This window comes from Oryctolagus cuniculus, chromosome 17 (assembly GCF_051225735.1).
Source record: "Oryctolagus cuniculus isolate XC-2025 breed Fujian yellow rabbit chromosome 17, ASM5122573v1, whole genome shotgun sequence".
Taxonomy (NCBI): Eukaryota; Metazoa; Chordata; class Mammalia; order Lagomorpha; family Leporidae; genus Oryctolagus; species Oryctolagus cuniculus.
The window spans coordinates 37,737,379-37,758,923 of NC_142883.1; the positions used below are offsets into that span (position 1 = coordinate 37,737,379).

At 51.2% G+C, this 21,545-nt stretch overlaps 1 protein-coding gene across 4 annotated transcripts in view; it reads left to right on the forward strand.

Annotated features, from left to right (window-relative positions):
* Positions 1-15,506, forward strand: part of AATF (apoptosis antagonizing transcription factor) — a 122,519-nt gene extending 107,013 nt beyond the window's left edge. For 2 of the 4 annotated variants that reach the window (XM_008271166.5, XM_070061046.2), the window contains one exon: positions 14,695-15,506. In XM_008271166.5, coding sequence (XP_008269388.1) covers positions 14,695-14,758 — 64 coding nt within the window. In that variant the 3' untranslated portion in view covers positions 14,759-15,506. Of the gene's footprint in view, positions 1-7,749; positions 10,759-14,694 lie in introns of those variants that run through there. The other 2 variants (XM_051824700.3, XM_051824701.3) reach the window with 2 other exon arrangements.
* Positions 15,507-21,545: the final 6,039 nt, after the last annotated feature.

Genomic DNA, 21,545 nt, shown 5'->3' on the forward strand with positions numbered 1-21,545 from the left:
GAAGGAAGAGAGCAAAGACCACAGAGGGAAGAGGCTCCCAGACCCCTGGGAGGACAGTGCAAGGGGTTAGAGAGGAGAGGCCTGAGGGCTGTGGCTGTTCCTGTCTTCTGCCTTCCTCGCCCACTGTCCAGGAGACTTAGGGGGCAGGTGTGTGGGGGGTCATCTCTGATAGGGAGAAGAGAGGAAGAGAAGCAAATCATGGCAGCCTCGCCCGGTCCCCTAAGGAAACATGCCTTTCTCCTTGCCTTCTGGAGCCTCCTTGGTGGGGAGGTACAGAGTTGGTGGCAGGAGAGGGGGGAGGAGACTGTAGCAAGGGATATTCTTCCACTCTCCCCTTCTGCCCTCCAACTTGGAGCTCCCTGGGGCTGGGAGGGAAGTGTTTTTTGAGAGCTCACTGGTGCGCCATCAGCCCCTGAGAGGGAGCCCATGGGTGTGGGAGGGGCCGCCATTGGGCAGAGCTCACAGACATGGTGAGACCTGGCTCTGCACCTTCCTGTGGTCTGAAATGCAAGCCCAGTGCAGCGTGTTGCCACACACACGCCACAGCACCTGCTCCTCAGGTTGTGCTCTGTGCGCCATGTTTCTCACATGAAGGGCCATCCCGTGGAGTGCCCTTGTCTGAGGTGATCTGGCTTGGGGACACGTTGGTCCTGGGGTGAGTGCTGACAAAGTGTGCCCTGCAGCTCCCTGACTTCCTACAGTAGGCCTTCCCCAGGTCTTCATGATCCTGCAGGGAGATCTTCAAGACTGCCCACCCCTTGCTGAGCAAGTGGTGCTCTCCCTTGAACCCCTGTCTAGTTTGTTCCTCGCTGATGGTGCAAGAATGATAGCTTACCAAAGACGCATGCTTATGTTTACTGTAACCTGGCATGCAGTATTACCAAGGTTTCATGCGTGTACATTTGGAATAATATATTTCAGTTCCAGTTGTATCTTGCCCAATTATATAGTGGTTTTGTAGCACAAGTATAATTTGCAAAACTATTTAGGGTCTCTTCCGCATTGATGTCAGCTTCCTCTGAGCTCGGGGACTGAGTCAGGTTTCCTGGCACTCTGCAGGGCGCCCTCGGGTGGTCTTTTCTGGGCACCTCAGGTTCCTGTCGCGTACCGTGAATCCATTCTTCACCAGATTCTTGGGAGTCAAGTGTTTTTGTTTGTTTGTTTGTTTTTGTTGTTTTGTTTTTTAAGAGAGAAGGAGCATTTCAAATGTCACAGGTACAGATATTTAATAAAGCGTGTGTTTTCACATGTCATTTCCGCCATTGTCCTATGGCCCTCAGCAAACACATGCCCTTTCTTTGTAAGCCTGACAAATATTGGTGCTAGGCTTTGTATCTGAAATGCCTTGAAAGACTGTGGACAGTGTGCCGCAGACATTGTTCTTGCAAACATTCCTGTAGGGTGAGTGGAGGGTTTCTTGCTTCTTCCTGAGATCTCTGCCGGTCGTCTCACTCCTCTGATACGCTTTCCTCTGCTCCTGGAGCACACTGTCCTTGCCCGTGACCCGACCGGCATCCCTGGCTGTGTGAGGCACGGCTGCCTGCTAGAACATCCCACTGCTTGAGGGCCAGCTCCTTTGCCATGCCGGCAAAGCCCTAGAGATGAAGGGTCCGGCTTTGGGTCTTCTCATTCCTAATCCTTTGCATGGAGTGTTTTTGAGGTCATTTTTCCTAGGATGAACCTTGGGAAAAGATCTTTCAAGAGAGCTCTTCTTTCTTTCTTTTTTTTTTTTTTTTTAACTTTTATTTAATAAATATAAATTTCCAAAGTACAGCTTTTGGATTATAGTGGCTTTTCCCCCCCATAACTTCCCTCCCACCCGCAACCCTCCCATCTCCCGCTCCCTGGTTCCATTCACATCAAGATTCATTTTCAATTCTCTTTATATACAGAAGATCAGTTTAGTATATATTAAGTAAAGATTTCAACAGTTTGCACCCACACAGAAACACAAAGTGTAAAGTACTGTTTGAGTACTAGTTATAGCATTAATTCACATTGTACAACACATTATGGACAGAGATCCTACATGGGGAGTAAGTGCACAGTGACTCCTGTTGTTGACTTAACAATTGACACTCTTGTTTATGGCATCAGTAATCATCCTAGGCTCTTGTCATGAGTTGCCAAGGCTATGGAAGCCTTTTGAGTTTGCCAACTCGGATCTTATTTAGACAAGGTCATAGTCAAAGTGGAAGTTCTCTCCTCCCTTCAAAGAAAGGTACCTCCTTCTTTGATGGCCCGTTCTTTCCACTGGGATCTCACTAGCAGAGATCTTTTATTTAGGTGGTTTTTTTTTTTTTTTTTTGCCAGAGTGTCTTGGCTTTCCATGCCTAAAATACTCTCATGGGCTTTTCAGCTGGATCTGAATGCCTTAAGGGCTGATTCTGAGGCCAGAGTGCTGTTTAGGACATCTGCCATTCTATGAGTCTGCTGTGTATCCTGCTTCCCATGTTGGATCATTCTCTCCCTTTTTAATTCTGTCAGTTAGTAGTAGCAGACACTAGTCTTGTTTATGTGATCTCTTTGACTCTTAATCCTATCATTATGATCAATTGTGATCACTGCAAGGTGTCTGGCGCGTAACAAATCTTCCCTGGCAGACGAATCAATTAATTCACAGGCTTTTATTGGGATTCCGCTCCCCGGTGAGGTTCCCTGGTCCCAACCGAACAGGGGCCGGGGTGGGGGGGAGGGGAGTCGTGCATCAGAGGTTGGGAGGGCTCCTTTTATAGATGCAGGGCATGGGGGTTAAAGGTTGAGGTGGGTCTGATCCTCACTGGTTGACCTTTAGGCACCCGCGGGGACTTTGACAAGGACTTTTCTTCCCTGGAAGTACAGGTAGGGACTCTCCATTCCCGGAAGTATAGGCCTTCCCTCCTTGCGGATTCCAAAGCTACCAATCACTTTGGCTAGTGAGATGGCATTGGTACATGCCACCTTGATGGGATTGAATTGGAATCCCCTGGCACGTTTCTAACTCTACCATTTGGGGCAAGTCTGGTTGAGCATGTCCCAAATTGTACCTCTCCTCCCTCTCTTTTTTCTGTCACTTCTAACTGTATGCTCCCGAAACTTTAATGTCTGGGTTTTCTCCTGCCCAGCTTGGCTGCCGTGTTTGTGCTGCGTTTGGCTTCTGGTGGCCCACCTGCAGGTGACTCTGACTGTGGAAAGGTGGAGAGGACTAGCAGGGCTCTGTGGTGACCAGTTGGACTTCTTTCAGGATTTAAGATGCAAACCGTTTTGGAGCAGGTCCTGTATGGCAGATAGAGCATGGCAGAGCCTGGTTGCTTTTTGTGATGGGTGGTGTTGCAAGGTGCCAGACCAGAGTGTTTGATAAAGGGCACTGCCTCTTTGTGCTGGCAAGCAGCTCCTGTTGAGAAGCTGTGCTCACCCACCCCCAGAGGCCGACTCCCCAGGGAGCTGGCAGCACACTTTGTGTTTTACCCCCAGGGGAGCGGAGCTCTTCCACCCAGCACTCAAAAGGTAAATAAGACTCAAGGCTCGCTCTTCTCCAGTGTAGATGAGGAAACATCAGCCCAGAGAGGGAAATTATTTGGTCAGAGGCAGGCTAAGCTTTCGGGAGCCCCGTGGCAAGGGTGGGGGTGGGGGTTGGAGTCCAGTTTGCCGACAGACAGCGGTGGTGCGGCTAACGCCCAGGAGACACCGTCCGGTGCGGTTCCCCTTTCTGCTTCCCGGAGGATGGTGGGGGCTGGGCCTTTTGTCTCTCGTGGGGAATGTGAAATGCTGCAGAGAGGAGCAATTGTTCTTCTGTGCTTTGTGCTGCTTTATAAGAGAGAAGAGATCAATACACATTTTCTCATACACACACTTGGCAGCCCTCCACCTCCTCTTCCACAGCTCTGACTTGCGGGGGGCGGGGCGGGGGGCCACCACCGAGTGTCAGGACCCTCACCAGCTTTCAGGGCAGGCAATGCAAGCTGCTCATTTTATATCAGCAAGCACATGGTTTAAAGCTGCTTTAAAGGCAGTCAGGTAAGTGGCTGAGGTCATCGAACTTCCAAGTTCAGGGAGTAGTTGGTGGAACGGGCATGGGAGGGGAGGGTCCTGTTGCAGACCCAGCAACTGAGGGGCCTGGGTCGCTACTCCAGGCCAGTCACCTGGCAAGTGTCTAGGGGTAGATCTTCCCTTTTCCAAATTTCTCTGATTTACAGAGGAGGGGAAGAAGTTCTTTGAAGAGTGCTATTAAAAACAAAAAAGGGTCCATAGATCAAAGGCAGAAGTTTGCATTTTATTATTGATCATTATAAATTAAAAGGTTTCTTAGGGAAAAAAATTATAAGCAGACTGTTCAAACTAGAGCCCTATTTTGTGTTGGATTTTTATTTTATCTTTCTTTCTTTTACTTAAGTAGCACAAAATAGGGAAAGTTCTTGTCTGTGGATTCATATCATCAAATATCCACCGTGATTGGGAATCGGTTGAGCCAAAACCAAGAATTGGGGTCTCAGTCACGGTCTCCCAGGTGACTGGCAGGATCCATAGTTTAAAAAGATTTATTTGAAAGAGAATCTTCCATCTACTGGTTCATCCCCCAAATGACTGCAGCAGCCAGCACTTGGCCATGCTGATGCCAGGAGCTGTGGACTCCATCATGGTGTCCTGCATGGGTGGTAGGGATGCAAGTACTTGGGCTTTCTTCTGCTTCTTTCCCAGGTGCATTAGCAGGAGAGTTGGCTTTACTCCCTGCACCAGAAAGTGTGGTACTGATGTCTGTAACCTGGTCTTATACCTTACTGCCATTAAGCAGTTAAGTGTAGACACGAGTAAGAGAGAACTTGCTGCTGTTATTAACAGAAATAGTTACTCAGGAGCCAGCACGTCTTCTGGGCATGGCAGGGTGTTGGAGCTGGGGCTCTGACTGTGCAGCTCCGTCGCATAGAGGAGACTGCTAGAGGGGCGGGGCAGAGAGAAGAGAGGAGGACCTAGGAGCAGGAGGGTAAAATGGATGGGGAGGGCGAAGGAGAGCCAGCAGAAGCTCAGCTCCCAGGGCTTGAGGGAGGGAGTTCAGAGCAGCTCAGCCACAGGTAGAAGAAGTGCTTGCTCCTGACGGTCCAGCAGGCCTGGAACTCTGTGTTGCAGAGCTGGTGTCTTGTGTTTGCTCAGGGATTGCTTCTTTTACATTTGGTTTAGTCCTGAGTTTCTAACCAAATCAAGTCCTCTAGCTTATTACCAGGCATATAGTAGTAGAGGGCTTGCTGAAATCCTATAGGCTGACTACAAATGCCCTCACTAATTTCTGTGTGCTTTGACCCCTAGAAGTTGACACTGGAGCGAGAGATCCCGAGTGCCCCCCCTTCCCCCCGCCCCACCAGCCCTGGGTTGCGGGGTAGCAGTCCTGATAGGGATACAAGTGTATCTGGAGTGTCAGTCTCACCGTGTGTGCAGCAGGAGGAAGTGATTCACGTCTAAGCAGTGAAGCATCCCCTGGCTTTTAGCAGGAGCTGTTAGAGGGGCTGCTGTTTGAACAAGGAGCTTCATCTTCCTGAAGCCAGCAGTCACAAAACCGTAAACACAGCACCGGCCAACTCTATTGCCAGGATCGCGCTGGTTTGACGTTAATATTAAACATCTCCAGTAAGGCAGTGGGCTCTGCAGCCCGGCTCCAGAATAAAAATAAATAAAAATAAAGAGGAAACCCTGCTAAAAGCAGTAAGATGATTTGTCGTCTTCCCTTTGTGAGGCCATTTGTCTTCTCTCGCATCAAATCTGTTATAAAACAGTCAAACTGTGAAAGTGGAAATCATCCCAGGAATATGGAATATTAATGCATGGAAAAAGAGTGGCTTCCCTTTTGTCTGAAGTGTGGCTTCTGCCCATCCCACCCCCAGCACCTGTTTGCCAGTCCACTAAGGTGTATGATTTTTCTTTAAAGGAAAAGCAAAGGCTTGGGCTAGCAGTGGAGCTGGTGAAAGTTTGCACTATTCTTCTTCCTTTGTTAAGGTGGAGTGAATGTGTAACTGACTTAGATAAAGAGGGAGTGCAAGCAAGGAGAAAACCTTCACAGACGCAGCCCTATTCCCACTCCTTCCCGTCTTTCAGCTCCTTTGTTTGGGGCCTGAACCTGCATCTTGGAACATCTATAAATCTTGAGTCTGTCTGATCTTCAGGAGACAGGCCAGAGGCCACGTGTCGCTCTGCGTAATTTAAAGCTATAGGGTGAAAAGCATTTGCAGAGGTTTGAAGGACCTAGCTCTGACCTGACCCAAAGAGTGAAGGGAACAGACCTTCCCGAGTCTCCTTCAAGCACCGGGGAGGATGATGGTGATGAGAGCAGAGCTCCGGGTAATTTATGGCCCCGCTCGCTCGCCTGCCAAAGCGCTGGTCACCTGGTTCTCTTAGAAGTGAGTCGGGTACTGCCACCTCGTGGTGGACTTGGGTAGCTGCGTGTTGGCTGCACTGGAACTGAATCAGCTAGCAACTAGAGGTGCTTTGCCTTGTATCTAGATTCAGGTAAATGGCGATAGATGAGGGGTTTATGGAGTCACTCTGTGCTTTGCCACATTGGTCCTGTTAAGAAATAGGTTGGGCGGAAGAAGGGCGCTTCCCCCCACTTTTACCTCCTCTGTTTTGTGCTGTTTTGTTGGGTGCGGTGTGGAATTCTGAGGTTTCAGGAAAACAGCCTGCGATCTGCCCTTCGCTCCTGGCGAGTATTGGGAAGAGAGTAGAGGGAGTGAGGCACTGACGTGGCTGCATTCAGGGGCCCTCTGTTTTCTGCTCTCCTAGTTGTTGGGTGTCATTTTGACCGTGTGGTGCCCACACCTCCTAAGAGCTGCGTCTGTGTCTTTGCTTGGTTTGCCTTTCCACTAGTCTGTTCCTCCAAGATCCCATTCTTGTGGTATGCATAAGACCCCCAGGGCTCTGCGCCATGCTGGCTGTTTGGATCAATACCTTCCCCTTTCAGGTCACAGAGACATTTCTCACACACCTTCCTCTCACTTGTAGGAATCCTTGATGCAGAGTAGAACGGACTTGGGTCAGAGAAGCAGAAGGAATGAAAGATTAGAGGGAGGCGACTTTTGGTCTCCAGTGTGAGTGGGGAGCCGACCAGCACACGGTCAGATGGGTCCTTGCCGGAGCCCAGGCCCTCGCGTGTCGGCTGCTGGGTCCCATTCCATTCTTCACCGTCACACATGATCTTGTTGAGTGCTGTGAAGCGGTGAGTTTAAGGAAGACGGTGCCACCAGCTCACTGCCAGGGAGCCAGGATTCACGGGGCTAATCAGTGATTTCCCAAAGGGCACGGACCTGGTAAGGAGCTGCACCCGAATCAGAACCAGGTCAGACTCCAGCTGTGGCCTCTGTGGTATTACACCTTGTGAAAGTGATTTGCTTTATTTTGGGCGGCTGTTACTACTTAAGGACTTCTGTTAAACTTGCGCTTCTGGTTTGATTAAATATTCATGAAAGAAAGCTGTTGTGGAGGAAAAGTGTTGTGGCCCAGAGGGTTAAGCCGCTGCTTGGGATGCCTGCATCTCATACAGGAGTTCTCGATCCAAGTCCTTCCTCTGCGTCGAATTCAGTTTTCTGTTAATCCCTAGGAGGCATCAGATGATGGCCCAAGAAGTAGTTGGGTCCCTGTCACCCACTTGGGAGAACTGGAGGGAGTTCCTGACTCCTGGCTTCAGCTTAGCCCAGCCCCAGCTACTGGGGCTTTTGGGGAGTAAACCAGGATGAACAGTCTCTGTCTCTCTCTCCCTCTCTCTCTCTCTTTCTCTCTGTCTTTCAGATATATTTTAAAAAGAAAAAGAAACTGTTGTCCCATAATCTCTGTGCATCTCCGAGATGTTGCGGAGCAGCAGATTTGCCCTTGGTCCCCTTGGGTTTCCGCCAGGCAGGATGGACGGCTTTTGTTTGGGATCAGTAGCACTGCCAAGTGGTCATCGGCAAGGCGTCTTCTACAGCGGACATTTGGAATGCCCTGGGCATGTAATGGACAGTGGCAGCTCTGTGGAGGCCATGGAGCCCTGCTCTGCCTGCCCTGAGCTGAGAGACTGTGCTGGCAGTGGCGAGATTGGCTCGGGGGACTCAGGGGCCCTCCTACAGGGCCCCGGCAGACGGGAGGGCTCCCAGGAGTTCCGTCAGCCTGGCAAGAAGGCTTTGTGCCCCGAGCCCTGGCGGAAACTGCAGCCGGTTAACACAGGAAATGACAGATTTAGTGGGGGAAACATCACAAGGATGCAGTGCTGCCACAGGGAAAAGCCGTGAGCACTGTTCCTCTCGTGGCCTGGAGGGACCAGGGCCGTGGGTGCGGGGCACAGGAGAGCAGAGTTGGGTGTTTTTGTGTCTCCCCTGTGCAGTGGGCTGTCCTGGGTGACACTGCGTGCATTCTCCCTGCCTGCCTTCTGCAGTGCCTCTCCTGTCTTTTGTCACCCAGTGAAGGTCAGCGCAGCACTAGAAACCAGTTGGTTTGAATTCATTAGACCTGTGTGTTGTGTTTTGAGGCTGGAGAGCCTATAGTCTGGTACATGTTTACAGGCTTCCACAGCACTAGGTAAGACAGAAGCACGTGTGTAGGGTGGCCTCAGCCGCGTTACCAGTGATTTGTAAAAGCGTGCCGTGTCATCTGCGGCTGGGAGCAGGCACGCATGTGTATTTGGGCACCAACCACCCCCAAGCTGACTCCTCCCGAGCTTTCCACCTTGATCCACACTTCGCCAGCCGTGCCAGAATTGGAACCCTTGGTCTGACTTTGTCTTCCTATCCTTTTGTCATTTTCCCTTGATCTTCTGGGTATGTCTAACGGACTGGGTTAAGGGGTTCCTCCGGCACCCAGGAGAGAGGAAAGAAAGGCAAGGATGCATTCTGGGGTGTATCTTGTATATTTGGGAATACTCTCCCCTGTGGAGCCACAAATGAAGTTTCAATCAAGGGCAGATTATACATATGATTTTAATCAGGAAAGTAGCAACATTGCCTTCACTGACGTGCAGGAGACCAACATGTAATGCTTGCTTGGAGACCCTGGTGTATTCTGGGAGGCTGGACAGGTTTCTCTAGGCACAGTGGGGCAGCTGCTCTCTGCTGTCCCCTGCTTTTGCCCACAGGAGCAAGTGGGAACAGCCATGGGGGTGTCTTGGCAGCTTGGGGGTTTCCAGGCCGGGAGAGGAGAGTGTGGTCTTTCCGAGAGCAGACAGTGGAATTCCTCCAGAATCCCCAACAATGCAAGCTACTGACCTAGCAAATTGAAAGCCCCGCACAGACCATTTGCAGGTTTATATGCCCCTTTGTACTGTGCACCCAAATAACATGGCGAGAGATGATGATCTGCGAGAAGTGCATGTGTCCACGTGTCTGGCCAGGGCTGCATTTTTATACACATGCACCCCCATTTCATTACAGACCATCTTTGCCGTGGAAGTGGTTGCATCTCACAGCTAGCTAACCTGGGTGTACTTTCGGTCTGTCCAGAGAATCACATAATAACGGAGCTGAATCCGAACACGCGCACGCGCACACACGGTCTGTCTTTATGGAAAATGGCTGCTAATCCATGATGATTTTTTTCCAGAAACAGTTTTTATGATAATATAGTAAAAATATTAAATTAGAAAATGCCTCACTAAGGGTTATAAAACCTTACTACACCAGAGATAGGTAATTATCCCCTCTACAGCCTAAATGACAGTTTAAAAGAAATAAAAATGTTAGTGCTCATTACTTGCGTTTGTAGGTTGCAATAAAGGATGAGTTAAATTTTAATTCAAGGAAGGGCCTCTGCTGGCGACCTTCTGCCTTAGGTCGGGCCCTGTTAATTACCGCGTGGGTGGTCGTCCTGCACACCGCCCCTGTTAATGCGTTTTCTACAGTGGACGTTCCCACTGGCCATTGAGACCAGGAGCGTGCAAGGGGAGAGGAACATTTCAGATCAGTGATTCAGATCTTGATTCTTAATGTGATAGGGAGCAGGAATTATGTATTTTTAAGCCAAGTTCATTATGCATAGCCGTAAGGGGTCCTCCAGTATTCACGTCTGCACTCACCCTGGAGAGGCAATGGAGACCAGATTGACTCGCAGGACCATGGTGCGCTTCGCTGTACTGCTCAGTCCCAGTTAGGCAGGGTGCAGTGTGGGGGGGCTGCCACAGCAGAAGGCTGTCTGGTCCTCGTTTTCCACAGTTTGCTTCTCCTGGGCTGCAGTAAGGGATTTGGGCATGTTTTGTTGGTTTCAGATGTTTTCATCTTTCTCTAAGCCCCAGCTCCACATCTAGCACCATTTTTGGGTCTGGGGAGAACTTCAGGGCCCCTGTGCCTCAGCCATCATCCTGGGTTTGCCAAGACTTGCCAGGCAGAGAGAACTGCAGGGGATGGGATACAGCTGTGCCAGAATGGTGGGTTCTCCTTACCTGGCCTTCACCGTCCTCCCGCCTGACCAGGAGGCCACCTCAAGCCTGTCTCTAAGCTTGGGCCTCACCCCGGGCTGGGGACACATCCAGGACACCAAGCACAGGGGCCATTGGAAATGTGGGTGCAGGGACTGACCAAGCAAATGCTGAGGATGGGTCACAGCAGGTTTGAGACAGCTGTGTGAGTGAAAGAACTCAGTGACCCCGCTGTAGTCGCTCCCGCCCCTGGCGGGGAGGGTGCTCTGGAGTTTGTGGAAAATGCCACATTCTGAGAAAAGTGTGGGGACTTGAACTTTTTTTTGAAATACCTTCATATTTGTTTGTGACAGAATTTCTCGGTGCCTACATCTGTTAACACAATAAAGGAATAGAGCTGATGCTGAATCCTCTTCCATTGTAGCAATAAGTAATTTTCTTCCTTAGATCCTTGAACAGCAGAAGGAAAACCCTCGTGGATATCGGATATCGTTGAGAGATGTACTTGTATAGTGATGGGGGGCATAATTATATTAAATTGTCACTAAAATTGTGATACATTGTACTAGAGTGTCATTGAATATATCAATTATATCCTGATAACTGTAGTGATAACTCAACATAGAAGAAAAATTTTAATCACTTCTCCTTTCTGTTTTTTAAATTTCAAAAAGTTCAAAAATATTTCCATTTATATACTTGTATAACAGGTTGATCAATAAAATAAGTAAAAATTATTATATTAGAAGTCAAGTGGATATACACATTTAAGAAGAAAAAGGTGTCAGATTTCCAAGTTAAACAGTTTGTTAAATGAATGAGATTCCATTGGGTACTTCACAAATGGGATGTCATAGTTTTGCTTTTAAAAGCTAATATTGCAAACATTCTGGTAGTTGCATCCTTTGTGACTCTGCTTCCTGTGAAAACCTTCCTGTCACACCTGCAGGGGTGTGAGGGGCACATGGGGCTTTGCGAAGTTCATCCATGGGTTTGCCCGCAGCGACCTCTGCCTGGGCTGGGCCGTGCACCTGCTGAACCCTCCTGCTGCTGCTCCTGGACCCCAGGGAGGTGTGCCTGGGGAATCCAAGGGAGCAGAAGAGCCAGTGCAGCCTGCAGGAACGCAAGTGACAGAGGCACTCCGCAGGGGGACACGGCCCTGATGGGGGTAGTGGCTGAGAAGGACATAAAACTTGAAATTGCTTGGGGACTTTTAGATGGGAATCATCTCTCTCCCTCCATAAGACATTTTAAGAACCCAGACCACTCGGCTTCCCAGGCCGCCTTGCAGCAAGCAGCTGCCTGTGTGCCCGTGTTGCCAGCTTTGCCCACCTGAGTGTGAAATGATGCTCTATCGAAACGCGGGGGCAGCGTCTCCCCCGCTGCTGCCTGCCGAGCCCCGCTGCGCACCGGAACTGCTGCCTGCGCCGGGCGCTCCGCTGACAGTGCACGCCAGTGAAAGCATTTGCTCGGGGGTAATGATGGGGTCTGGGGCTGGCGAGGCGGGGAGGGTGTGATGGTGATGGGCTAAATAGCATTGTGCTTCTGCTCTGCCCGTGGCGTCTTAAAGCCATACTGTCCTTTTTGTCACAGCAACTCTCCCCTTAATGCCATTTGATTTTTTTTTTTTTTTTTTAATAGAAATGGCTAGAGGGACTTGTGTTTGCTGGCAAGTCGGCAGGCTGTGGTGTGGTGGGATGAAGGCTGGCCAGGTGCTGCTGCTGGCCTTGCGAGGGCGCGACCTGGAAGCCAGGCATGCATTTGGTCTGAAGCTGCCTCCACCTGCCTGCGCCTTGCAGGCTGGGTGGGGCGAGGGGCACAGATGTGCCACAGAGGAACAAAGGAGATGGACGGTGCCTGGAGACCCTGCCTGCTTTGTATGCCCAGCGGCTGCTTAGTGGTTCAGGGTGAAGGGACCAGCCATTCTTGGGATAAAATTCCTGCAGTAAAATTGGAGAGCCGTTGTTTTCCTGCCAGCACTGTCCCTCCCCATCTTGTCTTGTTCTGTACTCCCGACTTGGTAAAGACCATTTACCACTGCAGCTTTTGTGGTTTCTTCTTTAAGGTATTCACTCCTTCCTTGTCTAAAACTCTGTTACACTAGTCCTGTGGCTGAATTTCCTGATTCTAATACTTTTCTCTTCCTGTCCACAACTTTAGCAGGGTGATTCACACACATACACACATACAGACACACAAAGACTAATCTGTCTTGGTGAACTAAAATAGCTATTTGGAAGGTGAGGGTTTTTTTTTTCCCCCTTAAAGATTTATTTGCTCGTTTACTTGATGGCCAGAGTGAGAGAAATCTTCCTTCTTTGGTTCACTCCCCAAATGGTCACCACAGCCAGGATTGGGCCAACCAAAAGCCGGGGGCCAGGAACTCACTAGGTAGGTTTCCCACAATGGTTGCAGGAATCCAGGTATTTGGGCCATCTGCCTCTGCCCTCCCAGGAGCATTAGCAGGGAGCTGGATCAGAAGTGGAGCAGCCAGGACTCAAACTGGCTCTCAGGAGATGCTGGCTGCACAAACGGCAGCTTAAGCTGCCCTGCAGCAGTGCTGCCCCTTGGTTTATGTTTAAAGTAAGGTTTTCTGGTGATGACTTTCGGGTAATGGGCATTTTAAGAGCCAGTTTTCTTCCCCTCCTTCTTTCTTTCCTTCCTTCCTCCCTTCCTTTTTTGAAGATTTATTTATTTATTTGAAGGAGTTACAGGGAGGGAAGGACAGAGAGAGAGATCTTCCATCTGTTGGTTCATTCCCCAGACAGCCACAACATCCAGGACTGCATCAGGTTGAACACCAGGCTCCAAAAACTCCATCTGGGTCTTCCACATGGTGGCAGAGGCCCAAGGACTTGGGTTATCTTCCTCTGCTTTCCCAGGCACATTAACAGAGAGCCGGAACCGAAGTGGCGAAGCCGGGACAGGAACCTGTGCCCATATGGGATGTCAGGGTCTCAGGCAGTGGCTTTACCAGCTACACCACAACCCTGGTCCCTGAAAACCAGTTTTCTTAACAAGGAAGGCAGGCTGTATTTTCAGTTGGGCTGTGAACATGTCAGAGCAAGCATGACTTCCTCCTTGGGGGTGTTGACTCCTGGTCCATGCCCTGTGCTGGGTGCCCACCGTCCTGTGAGGGTGGTGGCTGGCCCTTTGTGCGGAGTGCACACATGAGCCGCCTGCTTGAGTTGGCCTTGTGCAGCTCCCCACCCGCCCCGCCCCTGTCCCTTGTCAGGAACATTCTCACCTGTGTAAGAATGCTCCATCCACAGGAAAGCCCTCTGGAGTTTGTGTCATAGCAACAGGAAGGGTCTCCCTGCTTTGAGATTTCCCAGTCTTGGCCAGGTGGTGTTTTTTGTTTGTTTGTTTGTTTGTAAGATTTATTTATTCATTTGAAAGGCAGAGTACAGATGGGAGATGGGGCGGTGAGAGAGAAAGGTCTTCCATCTGCTGGTTCACTCTCCAAATGGCTGCAACAGCCGGAGCTGAGCTGATCCGAAGCCAGGAGCAAGGCATTTCTTCCAGGTCTCCCACATGGGTATAGGGGCCCAGGGACGTTGGTCATCTTCCACTGCTCTCCCAGGCCTTTGGGTAGAGAGCTAGATCAGAAGTGACAGGACTTGAACCGATGTCTATATGGGCACTGCAGGCGGAGACTTAAGCTACTGTGCCACAGCGCTGGCCCCCTTTGGCCAGATGTTTTGTTTGTGTGCTGCATTTAATAACAGGAGCACAGGTTGGAAGTCATCATTTATTTTCAAGAACCCAAGACCCTAGCATGTAGTGATTTGTTTTTATGGCAAAACCCAACTTTGGAAATAAATTAGCCAATCAAATTGTTTATTAGGCTGAGAGCAGAGAAAGAGGGACTGGGCAGTGGGGAGGGCCTTGCCTTGCTCCTAAACAGCTGCACACATGATGGTAATTGGAATCTTGTTGCTGGGTCATTTTCATTGTTTTTCTAGTACTGCCAAGTCCAAGAAAATGTATGGAAACTAAATTATATCCCCTGCATCTCGTGTCTGATTGAATCCTCCTCGTGGCGTGGCAGTCTCATGCCTCCTATTAAAATATTCCATCTTGTCTTCTTACTTGAAGAGCCCTCTGCAAAGGGCGGACGGACAGAAAACTCATTCCCTAGAGACAGGGTTTCCAGCCACACCGGACTGTTGACATAGCTCACTATCTGATTCCCATATATTTGTGAACAAGAGCTGTGGGATGCCTTTTTAATTATATGGCTGTGTTTTCAATTGGAGAAGCAGATTAGGGTCCTTCACAGCTTCTTGCTTTCCTTGTAACCTTGAAAAGCTAGCCAAAGTGTTAACCAGTTTGTTTGGTTTCTTTTCCAGGACAGAGCTGTATCGATCCCTCTTTGGCCAGCTCAACCCTCCCGACGAAGGCCCCCAGGACTGACGGCTTCCCTCGTCCCCAGCTGCAGGCCCAGTGCGGCCCTCTCAGCACCCAGCAGCGCCTCAGCCAATCGGGCTGTTCGTCCAGATGGACCGTTGACTTGATGGGTTCAGCTAGCAGGGCAGTCCCGGGCAGATGCTCTCTTGAGAACACGTGCCTAAGGCCTGCAAGGGACCTCCAGGCCCATGCCCTTCGCCCACCACAACCAAAGATGGGTGTCACCGCCACCCCCGCCTGTGCTTTCCTGAGTAGCTCAGGGGAGGCTGGCAGAGCTCTGGCAGGATGCACGTTTGTCGGGAAGGCCTCCTACGCACAATAGAAAGCTTTGCATTTCTGTATCTGTTCACCCCTTAATGAACATTTAGGTTGCTTCTGTGTCTTGGGTGTTGGGAATTGTGGGAGTGACTCCAGTTCCCTTGTGTAAAGCCCAGAGGCAGGGTTGCTTGGTCATACGGCAGCTGTGTTTGAGCGCTTCCAGGCACCGCCGTGTGTGTTCCCACAGTGGCTGTGCAAGGGCTCCTGCTCGTCATGCCCTCGCCAGCACGCGTTCTTGTTGTCTCCAGGGTGATGGCCGTTCCAGCAGGTGAGCTCATTGCCTGTCCCTCGGGGTTAGTGATGCTGTTGGCCACTTGCATATCTGCTTTTGATAGACTTCTGTCTTTTGTCATTTTTTAAGTGAATTGTTCTGTTTCTGCTGAGTTGTTTGAGTTCCTTATATGGAAGTATGAATAAAGAAAATGTGTTCTATATATACAATGGAATAGTACTCAGCCTTGAAAAGGAAGGAAATTCTGTCATTCGGGACAGCGTGGATGAACCTGGGGGACGTTATGCTGAATGAACTGAACCAGGCAGAGAGAAGTCCGTGCCGGCTGACTCAGGTGCCGGCTCTGAAAACTTCGAGCCCAGAAGTGAGGGGCAGGATGGTCCTCAGGGGCTGGGAGTTGGCGGTCATGTGTCGAGTTTGAGCTGGTGAGGAGTGAGTTTTGAGATCTGTTGCACAGAAGGGCGACTACAGTCAGTGTGTTCTGTTTCAAAACAAGTTAGTGAGTTCTGAATGTCTTGCACAAAACGAGAAGCAAGTCAGATGCTGGCTGTGCTACGCGGCTCGGGTTACTCGTTCCACAGCACGACAGCTGATGGAGCATCATATCAGACTCCGTGGATGTGCGCAATTGTGATGTGTCAGTTACAAATCATGTTTCAGAGGAAACAGCCATGGAGCGGGATGCTGCTTCCGGTGGACGCCGTGCCCTGGTTTGTCAGGGCGCTGAGGAGCAGGGAGTCCTCGCCAGCCTGGCGTCAGTGCCCCGAGGAAGCCCTGTGACTGAGATGGCTGCTGTTGGTAACCGAGTGCACATCTCTGGCTGCTTTCTTGTTGCTGCTTTTCTCGTGGGAAGACTCTTCCAGAGTCCTCTTCTGTTCTCGCCATTCCTAAATCACATTATTGAGATTAGCTTTGGTGTAAATCTAGCAGGAAGAGATGATTCACTTGTTTTTCATCCAAAGGTCAAAAGCTGGAAATTAAATCCCCATAAGGGGGATTTATTGGCCTGCTGTGGTCAATATGCAGCGCAGATTATCTTGCATAAGGAATGTGCGTGATGGGTGTGCCTGGGTTAAGTCTGCCCATCTCCTGCGTCCTGTGCCCTGTTTCTCGTTAGCGCTGCAGGTTTAGGGGAGAAATGCTGAATCCAGGCAAGTGAGGCCAGTTGTATTTAGGAAGCAGTCACTGTTTTTTTTTTGTTTGTTTGTTTGTTTGTTTTTTAAAGATTTATTTATTTATTTGAAAGAGTTACACAGATAAAGAAGGAGAGACAGAGAGAGGTAGAGACAGAAAAAGAGGTCTTCCATCTGCTGGTTCACTCCCCAGCTGGCCGCAATGGCCGGAGTTGTGCTGATCCAAAGCCAGGAGTCAGGAGCTTCCTCCAGGTCTCCCACGTGAGTGCAGGGGCCCAAGGACTTGGGCCATCTTCTGTTTTCCCAGGCCAGAGCAGAGAGCTGGATTGGAAGTGGAGCAGCCGGGACTTGAACCAGCACCCATATGGGATGCCAGCACTGCAGGCGGTGGCTTCACCTGCTGTTCCACAGCGCCGACCCCTGTTTTCAAAGTCTGGGTTTGATTTTCATTTTTCATTTTGATTTCATTTATTTATTTGGAAGGCATAGTGACAGAAGGAGAGAACGAGTGAGCAAGAGACGGAGACACAGAAAGATCTCCTGTCCACTGGTTCACTCCCCAAATACCTGCAACAGCTGAGGCTGGGGCAGGCTGAAGCTAGAAGCCAGGAGCTGCATCCTGATCCCAGGAGGGTGGCAAGTTCCCAAGTACCTGGGCCGGCCTCCACTGCCTTGCAGGTGCATTAGCTGGCAGCCAGATGGGAAGTGCAGGTGGGCTCTAGCTCTATCCCAGGCCTTTGTGTACAGGATGTTGACGTCCCAAATGGTATCTCATTCTGCTGTGCCACTGTTTTGCAGTGTCAAGACCAAAAACCAGGTCTTTCCTGCCCAGGAATCCTGTGTGCCTGGAGCTGGACTTTGGAGTGAGGCCCGAGTGTAATCTCCATGTGCTGAGCTCGGGATGGGGCAAGTGGAGAGGGGTCTTCTCCATCTCCCCATCTTTACCACCTCAGTTCATGGTGATTGGCTTCTTGTCTCAGCACTTGTTCTTGGGCTTGATTGTCAGGGACACGTTTAACTTGCAGTGTGTCCCCAGCTACCCAAAAGATCAGCCAGCAGAAATGGGAGCATTCCCCTGCATTCACCCATTTTCAAATGATCCCTTTTGAAAATGCAGGAGGATGTGCAGTCCTGTCCGCGTGGCCCGAGGATTCTGGCTGGTGCGTGGCACAGTGGCAGGGCAGTGGCCTGCTCCGTGAAACTGGTGAGCCGACGCCTTCCCTCCCAAGGCTGGAGCCACTCTTCATCTGATGAAGATGGGTTAAAAAGGTTCTGCAAAGTATTTGGAGTCCAGCATGTTTAATTAAAATGAGCTAGAAACAGGGGAGATGAAAAAGGAACTGACAGAAAGCTCACTAAAGGGAGGCCTGCGTTTTAAAATTCACGAGACCACCCTCCTTCCAGCCAAGAATAAATTGGAAACTATTTTAATTGACACGGATACTGCAATTCAACTGTTACTAGAAAGACAGATTAGTTGATTGATTTGCATTTTAATAAAACTAATACTTTACATTTTGGTAGCTAATGCTGATTTTTAAATGAGTTGAGAACAGTTATCAAGAGTTTCAATCCAGAGCCCTTTTTCAGTGTTGACTGAAGCATTCCTCTCTTTTGTGTGCAGTTTGCTTATTTTATTTTTGCCCAGCTGAGTGCTTCACACACGACACTCGTTGGCCTTGGAGACCTCAGCAGGAAGGGCAGCAAGGCTATGGGCTGCACATAGCAGATGCAAGCAAGGCTGCCGGCCAGGTCTGCAGCACCCTGGGAGTGGGGGCCGCCGCGTGGGGCCACTCCCTTCAGGACAGAGAGCGGGAAGGCTGGCTTCTTGCCTATTCTGTTTGATTCAGCTCAGATCCCACCACCCGGACACAAGCACTTCTCAGTATTAACATTGTAGTGCTTCCCTGTGTAGGTACCAGGAATGTCCCCAGTGGTTCTCAGTAGAAAAAAAACAAGGAGCAGTTAGGGTGGAAGCCTTGGTTCTTACTTTTGTACTCTGAACTGTTTTACTCACCCTTTAAAAGTACTAGAATAAAATACCTGTGCACCCGCACCTGCCACACCCGCTCCCTGCCCCCTGCGTCGCACACATCCACCACCAGCTGAGAACAGTGCCAAACAAGAGGATTTCCCTGATTCTGCAGGTGCCATGTTTTAATTGCTAACTAATTCCATCCGGGATATGCACTATTACTATTTAACCAAACCCTGTGTTGGCTACACTTCCGTTGCTTCCAGGTTTTTGCTGTTATGAATAGTGTTACAGGAAAACGTTTGTGCCTCAAGCCTGTTGTGTTTTTTGAAGCTTGTTTTTCTTGGCATATGTTACGTTTTTAGGAGTCAAGCGAGTCAGGTGCAAGGGCCCAGATCGGGGCAGGTTCTCGGGACATGGTCTGGCTTTCAGCTCCTGCCCTGTCGTCTCCCTCACCGTACCAGGCATCTGCAACAGGCTGCTGAGACTGGCCCTGGGGGGTGATGCTGGGGTTTGTTCTTGCTCCCCAGGGAACCCTTCTGCGGGGCTGGGGCTGGGGCTGGGTGCTCCCCTGTGGTTTTCCTGCCCCAGCTGCTCACCCTGCCTTTATCCTGGGGACCTCCCACGAAGGTTTCCCTGTGTCTCCCTCTACTCTGCACTTCGATGAGGGTGTGTCCTGGGCCCCTTCCGAGGGTCATTTGGAAACCCTGAGTGTCAGAAGAAGACACCAGGAAAAGCCAGCTCCCACCGGCTAAGAGTCTACATCTGCAGCGTGCACAGAGAGGCAGCTCGAACCCCTCCGAGATGGCCGCCTCTTCTCCTCGGTCTGTCTGAGCCCAAGGGAGCCCAGTCGGAGGCTTCGAGTTAATGCCAGTGTGATGTTCATTCTGACCTCAGGCCATTCCCCAGGACGGTGCAGACTCTGTGTGAAATGCATTAGCGCCAGGGTCTGCATGGGCCCCCCCGCACACAGAGATGGGGGACGTTGGAGGGGAGCGGAGGCTGATTCTGCATCAGGGTGTCTGCCTCACCTGCCCACCGGCTGTCCCGCCTTGCATCTTAGAAGGGCAAACCTTGGCCCTGGACCTTCATTTGTTTTTACTTTTCAAATCCCCATATGTTAAATATTTCTTTAAAAAAAATTATTTTAGGCCGGCGCCGCGGCTCACTAGGCTAATCCTCCGCCTAGCGGCGCCGGCACACCGGGTTCTAGTCCCGGCTGGGGCGCCGGATTCTGTCCCGGTTGCCCCTCTTCCAGGCCAGCTCTCTGCTGTGGCCAGGGAGTGCAATGGAGGATGGCCCAGGTGCTTGGGCCCTGCACCCCATGGGAAACCAGGAAAAGCACCTGGCTCCTGGCTCCTGCCATCGGATCAGCGCGGTGCGCTGGCCGCAGCGCGCCGGCCGCGGCGGCCATTGGAGGGTGAACCAACAGCAAAGGAAGACCTTTCTTAAAAGACTCATCTATTTGAGAGGGAGAATTACAGGGAGAGGGAGAGACAGAGAGGTCTTCCATCCAGTGGTTCACTCCCCAATTGTCTGCAAGGGCTGGAGCTGGACCAGTCCAAAGACAGGAGCTTCTTCTGGGTCTCCCACATGAGTGCAGGAGCCCAAGCACTTGGGCCATCTTCCACTGCTTTCCCAGGCCATAGCAGAGAGCTAGATCAGAAGAAGTGAGGCAGGCAGGATTTGAACTGGCGCCCATATGGGATGCCAGCTGCAGGCGGAAGCTTAACCTACACCACAGCACTGGCCCAGTGAGACTGTAAGTTCAGCTACCTCATTTTGTGTCTCCTTTCGTTCGTTTTTTGTTTTTTTGTTTTTTTTTTTTTTTTTAATATTTATTTATTTATTTGAAAGGCAGAGTTAGGCAGAGGCAGAGAGAAAGAGGTCTTCATCTGCTGGTTCACTCCCCAGATGGCTGCAACGGCTGGAGCTGGGTCCATCCGAAGCCAGGGACCCAAGCACTTGGGCCATCTTCCGTTGCTTTCCCAGGCCACAGCAGAGAGCTGGATCGGAAGTGGAGCAGCCAGGACTTGAACCAGCGCCCATATGGGTTCCAGCACTGCAGGTGGAGGCTTTACCCGCTACGCCACAACTTCGGCCCCTCCTAACTTACATTTGGTTAAGTTCATTTACCGAACTCTCTGAGCCAGGGCATCCCTGTGGCCTGGTCCGCGGTGAGTCTGTGGAGCGAGCAGCGGGTGCCGGGCGGGCTCAGGCTGCCAGCCCTGCCTGCCCCTCGCCTGGGGTCTCCCCAGAGCCGCACCATTCCATTCCCAGGGAAGCCTGCTTGGTTTATTTCCCCTGGGTTAGGGGTCTCGGAGGTCATTTGCTGAGGTCAAGGATGCTGGCTTCTCCGAAAATTTAAAAGAATGTGTTGGGAGGAAAAATCCCCCATCGCGGATATGTTAGAAAAAGAGCGTGCGGTCCCCACAGACGCTGGGGCAGTCACACACCCATGGCCCCTTCCTGTCTTGGGGACTGACCTGGAAGCGAGCCCAGGCTGCGCAGACCAGGCGCTCACGGTCATGTGGCGCTGCCATTGGCCCCTGGCCGAGTTAGGTGGGCGCTGCCTGGGCCGGGGTGGGGGTGGGGGTGGGGGTGGGGGTGTGGCTGGCTGTGAGAGGAGCGTGCCCAGCGGGAAGGGCCTGCGGCCCTGAGGGAGGCCTCAGCCCCAGGTGCCTGTGGCCACAGGAGGCGAGCTGAGCCCACAGCAGGCGTGGCCTGGGTGCAGGCACCTTGGTTCTGGTGAGGGCCGCACTGTGGCACAGGGCTGACCAGGTGGGGCCTGGGCTCCAGGCGGCTTCCTGTGCCCTCCTCTCCTTCGGACTTCACTCCAGCCTGGCTTCGGCCTGGCCTATTGGGGAGTAAGCCGGCCAATCTCTCTCCCCACTGCCCTTCTTTGCCTTTCATATAAATAAATCTTAAAAAAAAAAAAAGCCCGATCCGAGCCCGCTGCGTCCACCGGGTGGGCGGTGTTAATCCTGGCTGGCACTCTGGGAAGCCCAGGCTCGGAACTCTCTTGGCATCGGTGCTTAGGCGGGGATTCGCCGAGGTGAGAGCTCAGGCTGGCAGGAGGCAGTCGCCAGGTGCTCGGGGCACTGCCGCCTGGGTGGGGCTTCAAAGTGGTTCTGA